The sequence below is a fragment of the Drosophila teissieri genome, chromosome 2L (assembly GCF_016746235.2).
Source record: "Drosophila teissieri strain GT53w chromosome 2L, Prin_Dtei_1.1, whole genome shotgun sequence".
Classification (NCBI taxonomy): Eukaryota; Metazoa; Arthropoda; class Insecta; order Diptera; family Drosophilidae; genus Drosophila; species Drosophila teissieri.
This window is the reverse complement of record NC_053029.1, coordinates 16,638,883-16,655,207: the sequence shown is the minus strand read 5'-3', so window position 1 is coordinate 16,655,207 and position 16,325 is coordinate 16,638,883. Positions and strand designations below refer to the sequence as shown.

The 16,325-nt window shown below is 43.9% G+C and overlaps 2 protein-coding genes across 3 annotated transcripts; both read left to right on the top strand.

Annotated features, from left to right (window-relative positions):
- Nucleotides 1–6,955: 6,955 nt before the first annotated feature.
- Nucleotides 6,956–7,895, top strand: LOC122626164 (rutC family protein UK114). Its single transcript, XM_043806318.1, has 3 exons — nucleotides 6,956–7,114; nucleotides 7,203–7,432; nucleotides 7,702–7,895. Exons 1-3 carry the CDS (start codon nucleotides 7,050–7,052, stop codon nucleotides 7,821–7,823), a joined length of 417 nt encoding a protein of 138 aa, XP_043662253.1. The 5' UTR covers nucleotides 6,956–7,049; the 3' UTR covers nucleotides 7,824–7,895.
- A 2,064-nt stretch (nucleotides 7,896–9,959) lies between these two features.
- LOC122621947 (cullin-3-A) lies at nucleotides 9,960–16,289 on the top strand. 2 transcript variants are annotated; one of them, XM_043799995.1, is made up of 11 exons: nucleotides 9,960–10,126; nucleotides 10,803–11,037; nucleotides 12,798–13,181; nucleotides 13,272–14,033; nucleotides 14,096–14,266; nucleotides 14,329–14,499; nucleotides 14,571–14,685; nucleotides 14,748–14,890; nucleotides 15,027–15,250; nucleotides 15,314–15,452; nucleotides 15,518–16,289. In XM_043799995.1, the coding sequence occupies exons 2-11, from the start codon at nucleotides 10,978–10,980 to the stop codon at nucleotides 15,668–15,670; spliced, it is 2,322 nt and encodes a 773-aa protein (XP_043655930.1). In that variant the 5' UTR covers nucleotides 9,960–10,126; nucleotides 10,803–10,977; the 3' UTR covers nucleotides 15,671–16,289. The 2 variants fall into 2 exon arrangements, with proteins under 2 accessions (XP_043655930.1, XP_043655920.1); XM_043799985.1 differs by lacking the exons at nucleotides 9,960–10,126; nucleotides 10,803–11,037 and adding an exon at nucleotides 11,684–12,624.
- Nucleotides 16,290–16,325: the final 36 nt, after the last annotated feature.

Sequence of the window (16,325 nt, the reverse complement as noted above, 5' to 3'; positions counted from 1 at the left end):
TGATTTGTCACGATGCTTTTTTCCTAGTTTCCTTGCGGTTCGTTTCTTTTTTTTGGTTTTTTGTTTGTTTTTTTTTGTTTGTCCTGTTTTGTTGCAACTGGGGGAAGACAAACAAATTGGTCTGTAGTTGAAAATTGACAAGAATTTCGTGACTTTGTCACCTCTTTTTCCCTTTTTTCGACTTTTTTCCTTTTTCCACAGCCATCGAGGAGATCTTACAACGCCCTCGAAGGCAGCAGGAGCTTTCTTTCCTTGTGGCCGCCGCTCGTTAAGTGGCAGGCAGCGCGTGCGCATTAAAGTCGCTCCACCGGCTTCAAGTTGCAAGTTGCAAGTTGCCACCCCCCCGCACAACTTCAGACCCTGTTAAGCTCTCCCCCTTGGGAAAAAGCCGGAGCCCCCGCCCCTGGAAATCACTTCATCATCGGGCATCGGACATCGGGGCATTCTAAAGTCAAAGCTGCGACTGGAAAACTTTTGTCAGATTTATTTCGCGGTTTCGTTGGTGTTTCTTGCTGTTTCACTGCTGCTGGCTTTGTTGTTTTGGGCCAACTTCAATCGGGCTTGCTATTCCGGTAACATACATTTACTACCATCCAAATAGATTCGTAAAATCGCAGTTTCTTAAATATTGCTCTTAGTTTCTAAAGTAAGAAACAATAAATTTCTTGGTGTTAAAAAAAATAATTTCATTTTCTAAACTTTCCCGGTAAGAGCATGAAATCTTCCGCCATCGAGGCAATAATTTCGTTTCGCTTATTGTGTTTTTTATCCCTTTCCTCGGTTGGTTTGTTTTTTGGTTTGTTTTGTGTGTTGGCTCTACCTGTAACCTTTTGCACTTGGTACCCTTTTTTCAATTTAATGAATTTTTCCGTCGTTTTCTTTTTCTGCACTCAGTGACAGCTACAAGAGGCTGCTGAGGCTGCTGAAGGCGGAGAGCAGATACTTGGGCACAACTGCAGATGCATGTCGCCTTCGGAGCCCCGAGTTTCCCTTTATTTCGGCTGTTATCAATTGGTCATCGAGGGGGAGTTGGGCGGGGATGAGTCCCATGACCGGGGACCACAACTCCACAGCTCCACTCCGGCAACGCCCTCAATACTCGCGTCCATCCGAATCCATATACATTTGTTCTGTCCTTCAGCGGCGGCCCATTCAATTGTTGTTTATGGTCAAGTTTATAGCGTTTTGGCCAGACTGCCAAATTGAGAAGAAGAGAGCCAAATGCAAAGTTGGTGTCTGTTTGCCCAGTGACACCTCCTCCTACAATGCGAATATAAGCGTAATTTTTTGTGCTCGATGCACTTGAGAATGGAAGTCGTCCCTTTTGGCTTTATTACGGCTATGGGTATAGTTAAACTATAAATTTATGTAAAGATCATTTTAGATCAAATATTTTCTCAGTGTGCCTGCTTCTGGGCCGCCAAGTAGGCCAAAACCAGCACCGCCTTCCTCCCACCGCGCACTATATGAGTTGACATTAGGGAGAACATGGCCAGGAGGAGCAGCAACTGGCGACTCGCATCCCATGGACCCATGCACCCAGGGACCCAGGGACCCATCGACATCGACGCCATCGCCATCGCCATCGCCCTAGTCTGACCTCGTTGTACCTTGTTGGTTATTGTGGTTGTTTTGTTGTTTGTGCCATGTTGCACTTCTGTTGCTGGCCAATTTGCTGCAATTGCATTTCCCAGTTGGAAACTGCAGCTCCGACCGACTCCAAGTGTGCCACTTTGCCGGACGAGATCATGTCGAGGCCAAAGGCAAAGTGGGTGAAAAGCCTTACTGGCAAAATGGCAAAAATAAGTCAATATTTGTGTTCGAAAATATGATCGAACTGGGTCATGTGATGCAATCTGCTGGGCTGGTACAAGGTACGACTAATGGTTTTCACCCAGGTGGGCCACACGTGATGTGGCAACCAATTATTAGTTATTCCTGGAATCAGTTGGTGAATCTGTTTGTTAAGAATTCGCCAGTCCCTAGAACTTGCATTACCTTTAGTCTCAAATAAGCTGAGTAACAGGCATCTCTCCTTTCTTAAATCAATATATATATTTAAGAAACAATAATAATAACGAAAAATTACGAATTCTACAGAATCGCTTAAAAAACTGTAACGGCCTTTAAAATCTTTTTCCAGATTTCATATCTCGCACGCGTCTCCACGCTCCTCCTGCCCCAATATTATTAGTGGCTAAAACCCACTCCGCCTTTGAGCAAACAACAATCAATAAGGCAGGCTGCCACGCCCACCTTACTGAATGAGAATGTGAATATGAATATGTGTCTGCCACAAATTTGCCCCTGCCAATAATTCAATTAGGGAGCAAGAGGGGCCAGCAGCCGAATCAGAAGACTCAGGCAGGCAGGCAAACATTTATTTCACAATTTGCGCACATTAATCAATGGTGTCTGATCTCGGGGTGGAGCTAAGTGCCACAACAAGTACCTAGTGCCGCAGCTAAAAGGCTAAGAAGCTAAGAAGCTCCTCCGGGTGGCTGCAATTAAAAGTAGATTAATAATTCGCTGCTGCTGCTGGTTCGATTTGAGTCGGAGGTGCAGCAGCAGCAACAGCAGCAGCAGCTCAGGTGTAGACATCGTTGTCCATGTCGTTGTCATCCTCACTTTCCTGGACTTCCAAGCCGAGGCAATTGGCGGAGATGTAGGAAGGGAACTGGGCAACAGCTCGAATTACCCACTGGTAATGTGGGGGACGGGACTAGCCTACTTTAATTGCACATTTCATACTTGTTAATTTTTCAATTTTCCTGCCCACCGACTGCGACGTTGAGCGGTTGGCCACTTGCCAAATGTCGAATGCTGGATGTTGGATGTTGGATGTTGTATACTGGATGCCGAATGTTGAATGCGAATGTTGAATGTCCGGTGCCTAGTGCTGGATGCTGAATGCTGAACGTTCGTTTGTCATCGAGCCGGGTGGACTAGAGACTCAAGACCTGAGATCCGATGGACCCCGTGGACCACACAGATGCCGCTCCAACTGAGCTGCGCTGCACCAAGGGAAAATAGAATTGCTAAATTAAATTCATTTGTAAATTTAGAAAAAAATATTTAGAACCTAAGCTACCACGGCCTTTAAACGAAATATAAATACCACGGCCTTTAAACGAAATATAAATACATCAAAATATATACACAGTATATATAAATAGTTATGTCTTATCAAGTATTATGTTGTTATAATGGACAAGCTTATTGGCTTTTCAATCTACCCCTGATTTCCTAAAAATGGATAAAGTTGCATGTCAGGTAGCTTTGTTTTCAGTGCATCGGCTCCCGTGGCGGCTGCTGCTCCCAATCGATACAGGTGGACATGCGACTGACCCACCTCGACGCTCAGCGGGCGGTGCAGCTGCTGCAACTGTGGGGGCGCCAGTCCTAGCCCCACCCACTACGCCCCCCTTCCCTCCCCGCACGCTCCTGTGAAACGCTTTTCACTGCATTTGGACCAAATTAATTGCCAGCGATTAAATTTCAAATTTTCCATGCAAGCCCAGAGCAACTCAACCCAAAGTCCGCAATCCCATTCGCTTCCGTGCGGCGAGTTTTGCGTGAGCCAACTCCAACTCCACTTGCCCTCCACTTGCCCTCCCATCGCAGTTATAAAGTGAAAATCATTAGTTTTCATTTGTGGCGTTTAGGGCGTGTGCCTCGGCCCGTGGATGTGGATATGGATGTGGATGTGGATCTGGTTCGGGATCGGGATCGTGCTGCTATTTTGCATTGCAAATTAACGAAAATGCAGCGCACACACTAAAAGTGCAATTTTCACTTGCGCGACCGAGTAACATTTTCCTGAGCAGCGTTTTGGCAGTTGCATGTCAACTCCGTTCGTTGGCCATGTCCTGTGGAGTCCAAAGCCTTTGGAGCGCCAGTGATCGGCGCAAAACGGGAGGCGGAATCGGGCCGGTAATTAAAGCCGGTAGAGAGGCACCTCCGACAGATCTTCCAACGTGGGCGTTGTGGATATGAGCGGTTCGAAATGACTTGGTAAACTTGGCAAAACGCCAATGGAAAGGTAGCAGTGGGGCTGGGAAATGCACAAGCATAAGCACTCACATAAAGAATTGTTTATGGCTTGGTTTATTTGTGTATCTTATTGCGCTATTTTTCAACATAATGGTAAACCTAACTATGAACACCATAAAAATATTATATTCAGAAGGCAAAAGCCCAAGACGAACGGCAAGGTGCAAGGCAGTATTAGAAAGTCATGCAACATGGTTTCTAACTACGCTGGAACTTACATTTTTTAATGAGCGATTTAATGAAGTTCAAGAAGACGAAATTTCATTGGCATTTAACGTTCTTAAGGCCTTAAGCTTATACTTGTGTAATATACTCCCCTAGGTAGGACTAAAATATAGCGCACATATTTCGTTTTGGCTCCCTGGCAATTACCATGCTAATTACTGGGTTCCTTACTAGTTCTTCGCGGATCGTCCTTGAGCCTCGATTCGGTCCACCCCCTTTTGGATGAGCTGCTTCCACTCCGATTCTGAGAAATTGAGAATTGAGTGGCCCAACATGGTGTTTGGGATTAGTCGCGTCAATAGTGCCATAAACATAAATCTGCCGGTTAATGGGCAGGAAGGTGGACCTAGACAACGTGGCTACCAGTTGGCGGTGCTCCTCCTGCATCTCCATCTGGCCAAGCTGACGTCGAAGCCCGGCAATTACGCAGCAAATTAAAATCAAATAACTTAGCATGAAAATCGAGCAAGCCATAAAAATCACATGCAAATTATAGAGTATCCAATAACCAGGCCGGCCCCTGACCAGACTGACGGTAGCCGCAGCTCCTTGGCCGCCTTGGTCGTCTGAGAAATCGTTGTAATTTGCGCCATGGAGAGACCTGTCCCAGCATCGTTTTCAGCCAGCGGCGCTCCAATAAAGCCTTAAACAAATGAAGTTATTTGAGCCAATAAAAAATGGCAGCCACGAAATGATGGGGAGCCATCTGCAGGAGTATGTCAAGTGGAAAGGGAAAGTCGATTGGATCGCAACTGGAGAATCATTTGTTTTCAGGCGCGGTTTACTCGATCAAACTGTTCAATGATAGATTTTTCAGTTTACTTAAGAAAGGGTCGTAGAGAAAATCTTACTCGTTATAAAATAAGATAAGCAGTACTTTAAGTCTCTATAATTGCCTTGTAACTTGCTTAACCAATATAATTAGCTAAGTTTTTACTGAAATTACTCTAAGTTAGGTTCGTGAACCCTAAAACAAAGATTTACCCTCCCTAAGTCAAAAATCCGCACCTGCAATAACATCCACTTCCAAGGGATGGAGGCCTTGCAACTCCTCCAACAAGTGCCATAAATATCGAGCAACTTGCTCCCATATCTGATATCTGAGTGTTCTGGGATCCTTGAGGGTTTGCGATGGGACTCGAAATCTGGTTCTGGTGCGGCCCTTTCTTAATGCACACCTTTGCATTGCTGCAACTCGGGGCAGAGGCAATTTGTTATTGGCCCGGTAATTATATGGCATCTTCTCGTTGCCGTTTGGCTTATTTAGAGCTTTATTTATTAAAGCATTTAATGTAAAATTGTTTGCCCAGGCCAGGGGCCGTCATTAAACAAAGTAAATTGTGTGTATAAATCAATACCGGGCTGCGGCTAATTAATATCAATGTTGATTTTGTTGACTCTCGACAAAGAGAAACACAAAAGGCCCTGCAACACCCACGAAGATGCCTCTTGGAAATTGCCTTTACCGCGATTTTGGAACTTGCATATTTTATGCCCATAAAGTGGATCATAAAGTAATTAATGCTCTATAATGCGACATCAAAATGCTTCGGGCAGAGGCAGCCGAAAGAAATTTCTTTCAGCGATCCGTTGCAACTTCGTGGGATGGTTGCACCAGCGTCACCAGCGGGAGTGCACTGAAAAAAAGTTCTATTGAGATCACAGCATCTTGCTTATTTCTAAGAGCTCATCCACAAAAGAAGGTTTCTAAAGGATAAAGGATATAAATAAAGCATATAATATGCAGTAACACAAGCTAATACCTTAAAAGAATGTTATATTTTTGGTTTATAGGAATCGGGAGAGTGTTTTTTTCAGTGCTCAGCTACAGGAACAACAAAGCGTCTGCCATCAATCTTGAGGCGGCGTTTTGCTGGGCGTGTTCTCTTTGCTCTGAGGTTGCACCTACGCTGCATGCTACATGCTGCATGCTGCAGTTGGGGTTGGGTGCAGCTTTCAGTCTGGGATTAAGACCCTTTGCCACATTTCAGGATCTTGCCCATCTTCTTCGCGTATGTAATTACAGAGTGTTTTCCTTTTTTCGGTGCTTTTGGCATGCGTAAAGATTCTGAAACGGGAACCTTTCGGCCAGGCTTTCTTTTTACCTTTTTACATTTTTACCTTCTTGGCCCGGCTGACAGCGACTGACAGACAGCAATTGCCAAATAATAAATAATTAGTCGGGGCGGCCCAGATGGGCGTGGCTAAGTGACATGGCATGCATTTTTCATGGCGTTAAATCAAATATCGGCTGGCCAAGAGCAAAGTCTGCCAGCTAGAGAAAGCGGGTGCGACCCAAATTTCCGGGGATCGGGAATTATAAATTCCGCAGAAAAATGTTAATTAAGATATTAAAGGAGCTGAGCCAAGTTAATTGCACTGTGGGTTTCGCTCGAAGCTTTAATAAAACTAAAGTATTTCGGTGATGTGATATGAGCTTCTCTTGCATTTAAAATTTTTTAGTTTTATAACCAACATTTAAATAATAACAATACCAATTATACCCAAAATTTTACATTTTAAACAGAATAAGCATTACATTTGGCGCACTTAACATCACCATAACAGATCCATCAAACAGCTGTTAAGCAAATCAGCTGACAGCACCTGTTCGCGCGGGAAAAGGCGAATGAGCTTGTGAAAAGAAAAGCTGATAGCAACAGCCACTTGTTGAACGCAAGTCAAAGCTTTCGATCAGTTCACTTTCAGCAGCTGCAATCGGCCTTACTTTTTGCCACTAGCCAGTATATAGTATCGCCTCCGAGATCAAAATGTCGACGATTGTGAGGAAACTTATTAGCACTGCCAATGCTGCCAAGCCAGTGGCTCCCTACAAGTAAGAAAAGGAAAAAGAAAACCCATGAAAACTGATGGAACCACGTCCTATTTCCATTTCATTGTTATAATAATGGATAATTCCATAGCCAGGCTGTGGTGGCCGATCGCACTGTGTATGTGTCCGGATGTCTGGGCCTGGACAAGGACACCATGCAGTTGGTTCCTGGAGGACCCACTGAGCAAGCGGAAAAGGCCCTCGAGAATCTGGAGGCTGTTCTCAAGGCGGCCGATTCCGGAGTGGACAAGGTCGTCAAGAACACTGTGTTCCTGAAGGATCTCAACGATTTCGGGGCCTTCAACGAGGTCTACAAGCGTGGTAAGTACTAAGTATGTTGCAAATAGTCATATAACATATACTTTTGGTTAGCTTCTTCTGAATACTTAGCCACATTTATAAAGTTCGTTTATATGGCAATACCTACTGTATACCAGCCTTTTGATCGCAATCGCCTGATAAGGCAATCGGCATCGTTAGCGCCTTATCGCCCATTTATTGTTTACTGTAAACTCTTTATGACAGCTATACTATATTACCAAAAACAACTCCATATGTATATGCTTTATGTTTCTTATCTGCCGTTCCAGTGTTTAACAAGGAGTTCCCGGCCCGCAGCTGTTTCCAGGTGGCCAAGCTGCCAATGGATGCGCTGGTGGAGATCGAGTGCATCGCCTTGACCGGATCCGTGGAGACGAAAACCGTGCAATAGCAACAAATGCCCAGTAAATTGTGAGAAAGTAGGAGCAGATGAATAAAGAAGCGTAGGAAAAGTGCTGGAAAACGTAGTAATTTCAATACTGGTGTCAAATGAAGCCATAAATGCCGAGCAACATTTGTTGCAACATGCAGCAGCCAAGCGGCGAGCAACAACATGCAACATGCAACGTGCAACGTGCAACGGGCTGCGGACAACACACTTTGCATTTAAACCTTATATAGCTTACAATTTAGCGTGCGGCAATTTATCTTTGTTGTTGCTGCGGCTGCTGTGCGCCTTTTGTATTATATTTCATCAAATGTTGCTGCATAAATCACTGGTAGCAACAGCAGCCACTGCAGCAACACTTGCGAGAGCAGCATGTTGCTAACGGTAGCCCGCTCAGACAAAGCGATTATTTCACATTCAAATTTAAAAGTTATTCATAATGCCGACTTTGAGCTGTTGTTGCTTTTATTGCTGTTGTAGGACACTATCCATACACTACCATAAAATAAGCGTCAGTCTTACCCATAAAATTTGTTTCTGTCTATGCAGTTATAGTTACACTAATGCACATATCTTTCAGTTCTTTTTTTGCCACCCCAGTTGTTTCAAGTGTATGCTCCATATTGATGCGGCTGCCTTTCAGGCTCTTTTCGCCTTTTACGAACTCCAACTCCCTACTCCCGGACTCGTGTTTTGTCTAGCATTTGTTTTGATTTTTATTTAAATCTCCGTGAATTTGTCTGCACTCGGCTGCCTTTCGATGATTTATTGTCCTTGTTGCAGCGAGTGCCTGGTGTGAATATGAGTGGTTGCGATGGGGCACGATTATATGGCGGTTATGTGGTTATATGGCAGCGACTGCGACTATTTCCCCAACTGCCTTCCAGTCTGGCTAACCATTCATTTTTCAGCAACTTTGTGCAACATCCATCCAGCGTGCAACATCCATGGTGATGTGCCTGTGTTTGTGCCCCTTTAATGTGTAATTAATTCGCGGCGCATCAGGCAAACAGACAGTCGTGCATAAATGGTAATAAATGCGGCTGACGACAACGGAGGAACACCTACGCAGAAGGGAACTTGAAGTGCGGCTAATTAATTTCGACGCACGACAAATGAAGCCGCAAAGGGCTCCTCCGATCCCCTGATCCTCCGGAGCGGTGAAAGTGCGCATAATTTACACGCACGGCTCAAAGGTTTATGCCCAAATTAAACTCGCAATTCTGTTGTACATTTTTGCCAATTTGCTTATCGGCCAAGGAAGGCAGTGGGTCTCGATGGCTCTCGATGGGCAATTAAGAAAGCCACATGCGGTAGCCATCGCTGGATATCCGTTTACATCTGTTTTTCGCCTGTTGCAAGTTGTCATAATTAAATTATTAACCGAATGCCGAGGCCTTGTCGCAGGGTAATTAGTTCTTCATCTGAGCTTTCACTCTTCGCAATCAAAGCGGGAATTTGCAGATCAAGAAAAAGATAGATATTAAACGACCTAAAAACTTGTTTGCAAGTATTCATATAATTCCAACGTTTTATTTAACAAATTGTGCGTTGATGTGCAAATAAAATATTTTGCAAACACGAAAACCATCACTATTATTATTTCAATGTAATTACAAATATTTTTAAATTTACTTTTTATGTTTGACTCTATTTGGCAGCTATTAAGTCAGCATATTTGGGTGATCTAGTTATAGTTAGCTGCATTCAGAAATTTAAAATTGAACAAAATAGTAGTCCAGCGCGTATTTAAAAGCATAGCATACTTTTAGGGCTGTCATTTTAAAGCACTGTCATTCACAGCGGCCTACAGCAAACTTGCAACACTGTTAGCTAGGGATGGGAAAAAATAGAATAATATAATTTATTTAAAAATATAATTTATGTTAGTCAAGAAGAAAAACAGTTTACAATACACACAATGTTATTCATAAAAAAATAGGGTTATGTGCTTAAATAAATAAATTAATAAGTTCCTTTTATTCTTCTTAAGTAGTTTGTTATGCAAAAATGATTTTGCATATGTTATAAAGGTGAGAGCAACTGGTAATGGAACTATCGACCAATAAAATGAGAACTATCGACGTAATCGCCATTCGCCCCGAAAAACAACAACAAGGCTACTTCTATCGCCCATCCCTATTACAACCTACAATCAATATGCAATGCAAGTAAACGTTGAAAACAGCAACAAATCAAGCTAAATAATAGTAGTGACATTACTTATGCATTTGCACCGGTAAAATTAACTTTGGAAAAGTGAAAATCGTGCGGAAACGCCGTGGAAAGCCGCTTGGAAAGGCCAGGTACAAAAACATACGCACACAAGCGCTAACTGAGAGACGGGCAGGCACACACACACATACACATGTAACCCGTCTTTTCCATGACAAAGTGAAATAGAAGAATCGTTAAGAAAATAAAGAAAGCAACAAATTGAAAATAAAAGTATTCACTTGACAACGTCTGGCATTTGAATGCACCTCCGTGGGACATTTATTTATCGGTCATCCGTCGGAAGTGCGTGCGAAACAACGGTTCTTGTATTAATTGCACGTATATGTACATAACAATTATATTGTCGCCGTGTGAGTTTTTTTTTCACCGTTTCTTTTACGCGGAGAGATCGGATGGGCCAGCGAATCTATGTATACGCACATATATCCGATATCTGCGATATAGGCTGCGACAAAGGAAGTGACGGCGCAGTACGGCGGATCGGATCGGAATCCCGGGATATTCGCAATTCGCAGTTGCGAACTATTCGCGAATAAATCCGCCGCTTCCCCAAATAGACATACACACACGGGCATTTGTATGCCCGTGTATGTACATATGTCTGCTTGTGTACATCGCGCTCGACACCCTAACATTTGCGTGGAATGTTTGCTCAAATATACAAAAACAGAATGCTCATCTCGGCACCACCCAACGCGGATGTCTGTGATAAAACTAATGCATTCTCCTTTCCCTGTCTTCCAGGATAACCCAAGGACTGTGAGAACTGTGCTCTTGTTGTGTGAACCATTGATTGCCTCCGAAGAAAGCAGGTTCCGTCATCGGAATAGTCGGAGAAGCACCTGCTCTTCTTGCAGCTCCCTGCTCCGGAGTCCGAACCGCCAATAAAGTGGAGGAGCAGTGCCGACGCTTGCAAAGCATGAATCTTCGGGGAAATCCTCCCAAGAAGGAGGGCAAAATGCGCATTCGGGCCTTTCCGGTAAGAACATATAATTGAGCATCGGAAAAACCACGATAAACACTTTCAATCGGATTATATTGCTAAGAACAATCTCATATAAGATTATCTATTATCTGAAAGTAATATAAATTAAAAACAAAACATTTTCTTTTAAACTCCAATTCAGGAAATCATTCAAGATAACATAATAACCCAGATTATGCCATTTATTTTGTTAAATACCTTGATCTTGTAATTTTTAAGTTCAAGTGCTCGAATATATTTAAACGCGGTGGTTATTTTTAATCATTGATAGCAATATTAGCATATATTTTGTAATCTCTATAGTTTTTTTCGTTACGTTTTACAGTCATTATTGCAATTTGCGAACCAATTTCAAAAACGTCAAGCTCATTAGGAAACATTGCAGTTACTCGTTTGCAGTTTTATAACTCCGACAATAGATAATAGAAAAATCTGTTGATCGCAGCATGAACTTGCAAAATTCTCAGATAAGATAATGGCACTTACAGGTATTAAGAGGTAGATTATTTATATAAGACAATTCGCAGATGCACAGGTCAAGCGACACCAAACATTTCTCCCAACAAAATGTCAGGCGACAAGAAAAGCAAACCCAAAAAAATCGAAACCAAATAAAAACATCAAAACACCAACCGGGGCCTGGGGAATTTTCAAACACATTTTAGTTTTTAAGTTACAACGAATTCAATCGTAGTTTTCGAGAAATTATTGTTGCCGAACAACACACACGAAAAGACTGTGAACACCTGTATGTGGAGAGCAGGGTGAAGGGCGAGACCCGAAACGCGAGTAGAACTCTGGCCGGAGTACGGAGCACAGAGGAGGAGGAGGAGCAGCGGACCAGGAGCAGCAGAACCGCGCGGCGGATGTGACAGTGAAGCCGGCACCATTAAGTCGTCAAATCAAAGTCGGTCCCGCAAGGCACCGGCTTCAGCAGCCGGCCATTATCCAGCCCCTCGCTCTCTGGCACTCAGCGAGGAAGAGAGGAGCCACTACCGGGACAGGACGTGGGAGCTGGACCAGCGTAGCCATCTCATGCAAGGCCGCGATCCCCGCCAACAGCAGCCGGAGCCACTAAACAACCTCAACGCCAACGGCCGCTACCACAATCGCATGGTGGCCGGCTCCAACAACTTCAATGGCGCAACAGTCGGTAATGTGGACTCTGCAGTGCCTTGCCGGATTGCAAGGCAACCCGTTCTTGGACAGCAACAGGCGCGAAGCATGAACATCAATGTGCCCAACGCCTCCTCAATGCAGCAACACCAGCAGTCCCAGCATCGACTGTCCTCGCAGGGATTAGCTTCTGCCCCGCGGCGCAGTTATCACCTCGCCGCCGGCGGTGGCAGAATTCGGGCTGATAACAGAACTAACACTATCCACCCGCTCACGCCAACGCCAGTTCCCATGCCAGTTCCAGCTCCTGCTGCTCCCGCTGTCGCTAGGACTGCGCCTAGTGCAACCAGTTCTGCGCCATCAACCTCCGCTTCAGTGATCGTAGAAAATACAGAAAAACGCTTTAGGGAAATAGCACGGAAGTACCCACTCTGGCTACCCGAGTACAAGCGAAGGGCCTTCAATGTTAGCCTCCTATCTGATGAGAACCAAACAGGGATTTAAACTTTTAGTAAAATTGCAGTACTAGACTAACAGAACGAAAGTCTTAAGAATAGCATAATAATCTTACATTTTAAGTTTTAATCCCTGAAAAGTAAGTTGTTAACTATCCAAGCTAATAATACCATCATTTCCAGGCCTCCATGGACGAGAAGTACGTGGAGACCATTTGGGCCAGCTTAAAGAATGCCATCCAGGAGATACAGAAAAAGAACAACTCTGGACTATCGTTCGAACAGCTCTACCGGAATGCGTACAACATGGTGCTGCACAAGCACGGCAACAGACTGTATTACGGCCTGAGGGAGGTCGTCTCAGAACACCTGGAGCACAAAGTGCGGGCGGACGTGCTGGAGGCTCTGCACAGCAATTTCCTACCCAAGTTAAACCAGGCCTGGACAGACCACCAGACATCTATGGTGATGATCCGCGACATACTCATGTACATGGATAGGGTTTATGTGCAGCAGCGTGAGGTGGACAACGTGTACAATTTGGGATTAATTTTGTTCAGGGATCAGGTACGAAAATCTTTATTGCATTTTAATATTTCGTTGGAATCAGTACTTAAGTATTCAACCCTACTAATTTTTCGCTTTTTCCATTACCAGGTGGTTCGCTATTCTGAGATTCAAAAAGCTCTGCGGGAGAAGCTGCTGGGCATGGTGATGGAGGAGCGTCATGGCGAAGCCATTAACCATCTGGCGATCAAGAATGCTTGCAGCATGCTGATCACCCTAGGGATTAACTCGCGCACTGTCTACGAGGAGGACTTTGAAAAGCCCTTCCTTGCGCAGTCGGCGGCGTTTTACAAATTCGAGTCGCAGAACTTTCTTGCCGAAAACAACGCTGGCGTTTACATCAAGAAAGTAGAGGCGCGCATCACGGAGGAATCTTCCCGGGCAGCGCTGTATCTAGATAAGGATACGGAGCCCCGCATCGTGCGCGTGGTCGAAGAAGAACTGATCAAAAAGCACATGCGACCCATTGTTGAAATGGAGAACTCGGGCGTGGTGTACATGATCAAGAACTCAAAAACCGAGGATCTGGCCTGCACATATAAGCTTTTCTCGCGCCTCAAGGAGGAAGGCCTAAAAGTGATAGCGGACACCATGTCGGCATATCTGCGAGAGCAAGGACGCATGCTGGTTAAGGAGGAAGAAAACGGCAACACGAATCCCATCACATTCGTGCAGAACTTGCTGGATCTCAAGGACCGCTTCGACCAGTTTCTGGTGCACTCGTTCGCCAACGATCGCATATTCAAGAATGTCATCTCATCCGATTTTGAACATTTCTTGAACCTGAACAACAAATCCCCGGAGTATCTTTCGCTATTCATCGATGACAAACTGAAAAAGGGCGGCAAGGGAGTGAGTTGAATTTACAATTTCCCTTCTGACATGTATAAATGTTTTCTACTATTTTTCCACAGATGAGCGAACAGGAAATCGAGTCCATCTTGGATAAGACAATGGTTCTTTTCCGTTTCCTATTGGAGAAAGATGTCTTTGAGCGCTATTACAAGACGCATTTAGCCAAGAGATTGCTGCTGAACAAATCAGTCTCTGATGATTTCGAGAAAAATATGATTTCAAAACTAAAGGTAGATTAGATTGCTTCGCATCTTTGCATAAATATTCATCGCTCTTAACTCAATTATTGCAGACTGAATGCGGCTGTCAATTCACCTCGAAGCTAGAGGGCATGTTTAAAGATATGTCAGTCTCCAATACGATCATGGATGAGTTTAAGAACTTTGTAAATAATAACAATTTATCCCTTGGCGGTGTGGAGCTAACGGTTCGCATACTAACCACAGGCTTCTGGCCCACACAGGTAGGTTTCAATAGTTCCATAAGTATGTAAAAATGTTTACTTAATTGAACTTTATTGAATTTTTCTAACAGACAGCAACTCCGAACTGCAATATACCCGCCGCTCCTCGTGAAGCTTTTGACATTTTCAAGAACTTCTATCTAAATAAGCACTCAGGACGTCAATTGACGTTACAGCCGCAAATGGGTTAGCTAGTTATATGATTACCATTTTTAAGTAACTGTATTTATGCCTACTCACTTAAATAGGAACCGCCTATATCAACGCTGTTTTTTATGGCCGCAAGGCAGCCGAAAGTGAAAAAGATAAAGATGCCCCCAGCTCCAGTTCAAGCGGCTGTGCGGTGCCGACCACCACACGAAAGCACGTTTTGCAGGTGTCCACCTACCAGGTAAGCTTAAATATCTTGTATTTGGTACATCTCCGTGTACCATTAAGCAGAACGTATGTAGTTTTGCCATGCATTACATGGATCGAAAACAAATGTTTTTATAAACATTAAACATGTATTGAATATTCCAAAATAGATGTGCGTGCTACTGCTGTTTAATAACCGCGACGTGCTCACCTACGACGACATACATCAGGAGACGGACATACCAGAACGGGAGCTTGTCCGAGCACTACAATCGTTGTCCATGGGCAAGCCCGCTCAGCGTTTGTTAGTACGCAATTCTAAAACGAAAACTAAGGACATTGAGCCCACGGATGAGTTTTACGTAAACGACGCCTTCATCTCCAAGTTCCACAGGTTAGATATTATTTTTAATATGATATATAACGGCGCCTATTAATAATATCTAAACTATTTTAGGGTGAAGATACAAACGGTAGCCGCCAAGGGAGAATCAGAGCCAGAGCGCAAGGAAACGCGCGGAAAGGTCGACGAGGATCGTAAGCATGAGATCGAAGCGGCTATTGTGCGCATAATGAAGGCCCGCAAGCGCATGGCTGTAAGTATACGTTTACTATCTTGCTAAATTGACTGTTAACAATGATTCCATTTTATATTTTTTAGCACAACTTGCTAGTATCAGATGTGACGTCGCAGCTAAAGTCGCGCTTCTTGCCCTCGCCCGTGTTTATCAAAAAGCGCATTGAGGGCCTCATCGAACGCGAGTATCTGCAACGATCGCCGGAAGATCGCAAAGTTTATAACTACTTGGCCTAGGCGGCCCACTAAAAGTAGCAGAAGCGTCTTGAGCAGGTTCCGGATCACACTCATCTTCAAATCGCCTGGGCTTGCACACTAAAAACCAATCTGCGGCTCGGACAGCACGCGCCTGAGCACACGAGCGGCATTGATAAAGATATTGACCACGATTATAGATGACCGCCAGCCAATAACCCGAATACATAAATATATCAATTAGTGCGCCCCGAATCGTGAAATTTCGTTTCGCAACCCATTTTGTAAGCCTGACATTCAAAATTCAACAGTTAAAAATGCTATTGGATAAGGCACCACCATAATTATTATCCCTCTAATATATTTCTTGATATTCTCTAATTACGGTTTATGGTCATTTCTTTGCTCATAACAAGTGTATAGCAGTAAGCCCAAACCAAACCACATACACCTGCACCTTCCCATTCAGAGCCACAACCACACCACCACATCCACCCACAAGAATCGTACGCAAAGCAAGATAAGAGAAGTAATGCATAATGCAGCCCCTAATTGTAAGCAGCTGAGTAAAAGGTAAAGAAGCAACAACAGAAATCTAAGCGAAAAATATTAATAACTATAAATATAGCTAAAGTAATAAATTTATAAATGAATTATGAATTTTAGAGAGCGTTTGATGTACATTTATACGTCTGTC

Coding starts and splice junctions, on each gene's coding strand:
- LOC122626164 (XM_043806318.1), top strand. CDS start 7,050: ATGTCGACGATTGTGAGGAAACTTATTAGCACTGCCAATGCTGCCAAG. Junction 7,115..7,202: donor AAGCCAGTGGCTCCCTACAA/GTAAGAAAAGGA, acceptor ATAATTCCATAG/CCAGGCTGTGGTGGCCGATC. Junction 7,433..7,701: donor CAACGAGGTCTACAAGCGTG/GTAAGTACTAAG, acceptor CTGCCGTTCCAG/TGTTTAACAAGGAGTTCCCG.
- LOC122621947 (XM_043799985.1), top strand. CDS start 12,079: ATGCAAGGCCGCGATCCCCGCCAACAGCAGCCGGAGCCACTAAACAAC. Junction 13,182..13,271: donor TAATTTTGTTCAGGGATCAG/GTACGAAAATCT, acceptor TTCCATTACCAG/GTGGTTCGCTATTCTGAGAT. Junction 14,686..14,747: donor GACGTTACAGCCGCAAATGG/GTTAGCTAGTTA, acceptor TCACTTAAATAG/GAACCGCCTATATCAACGCT.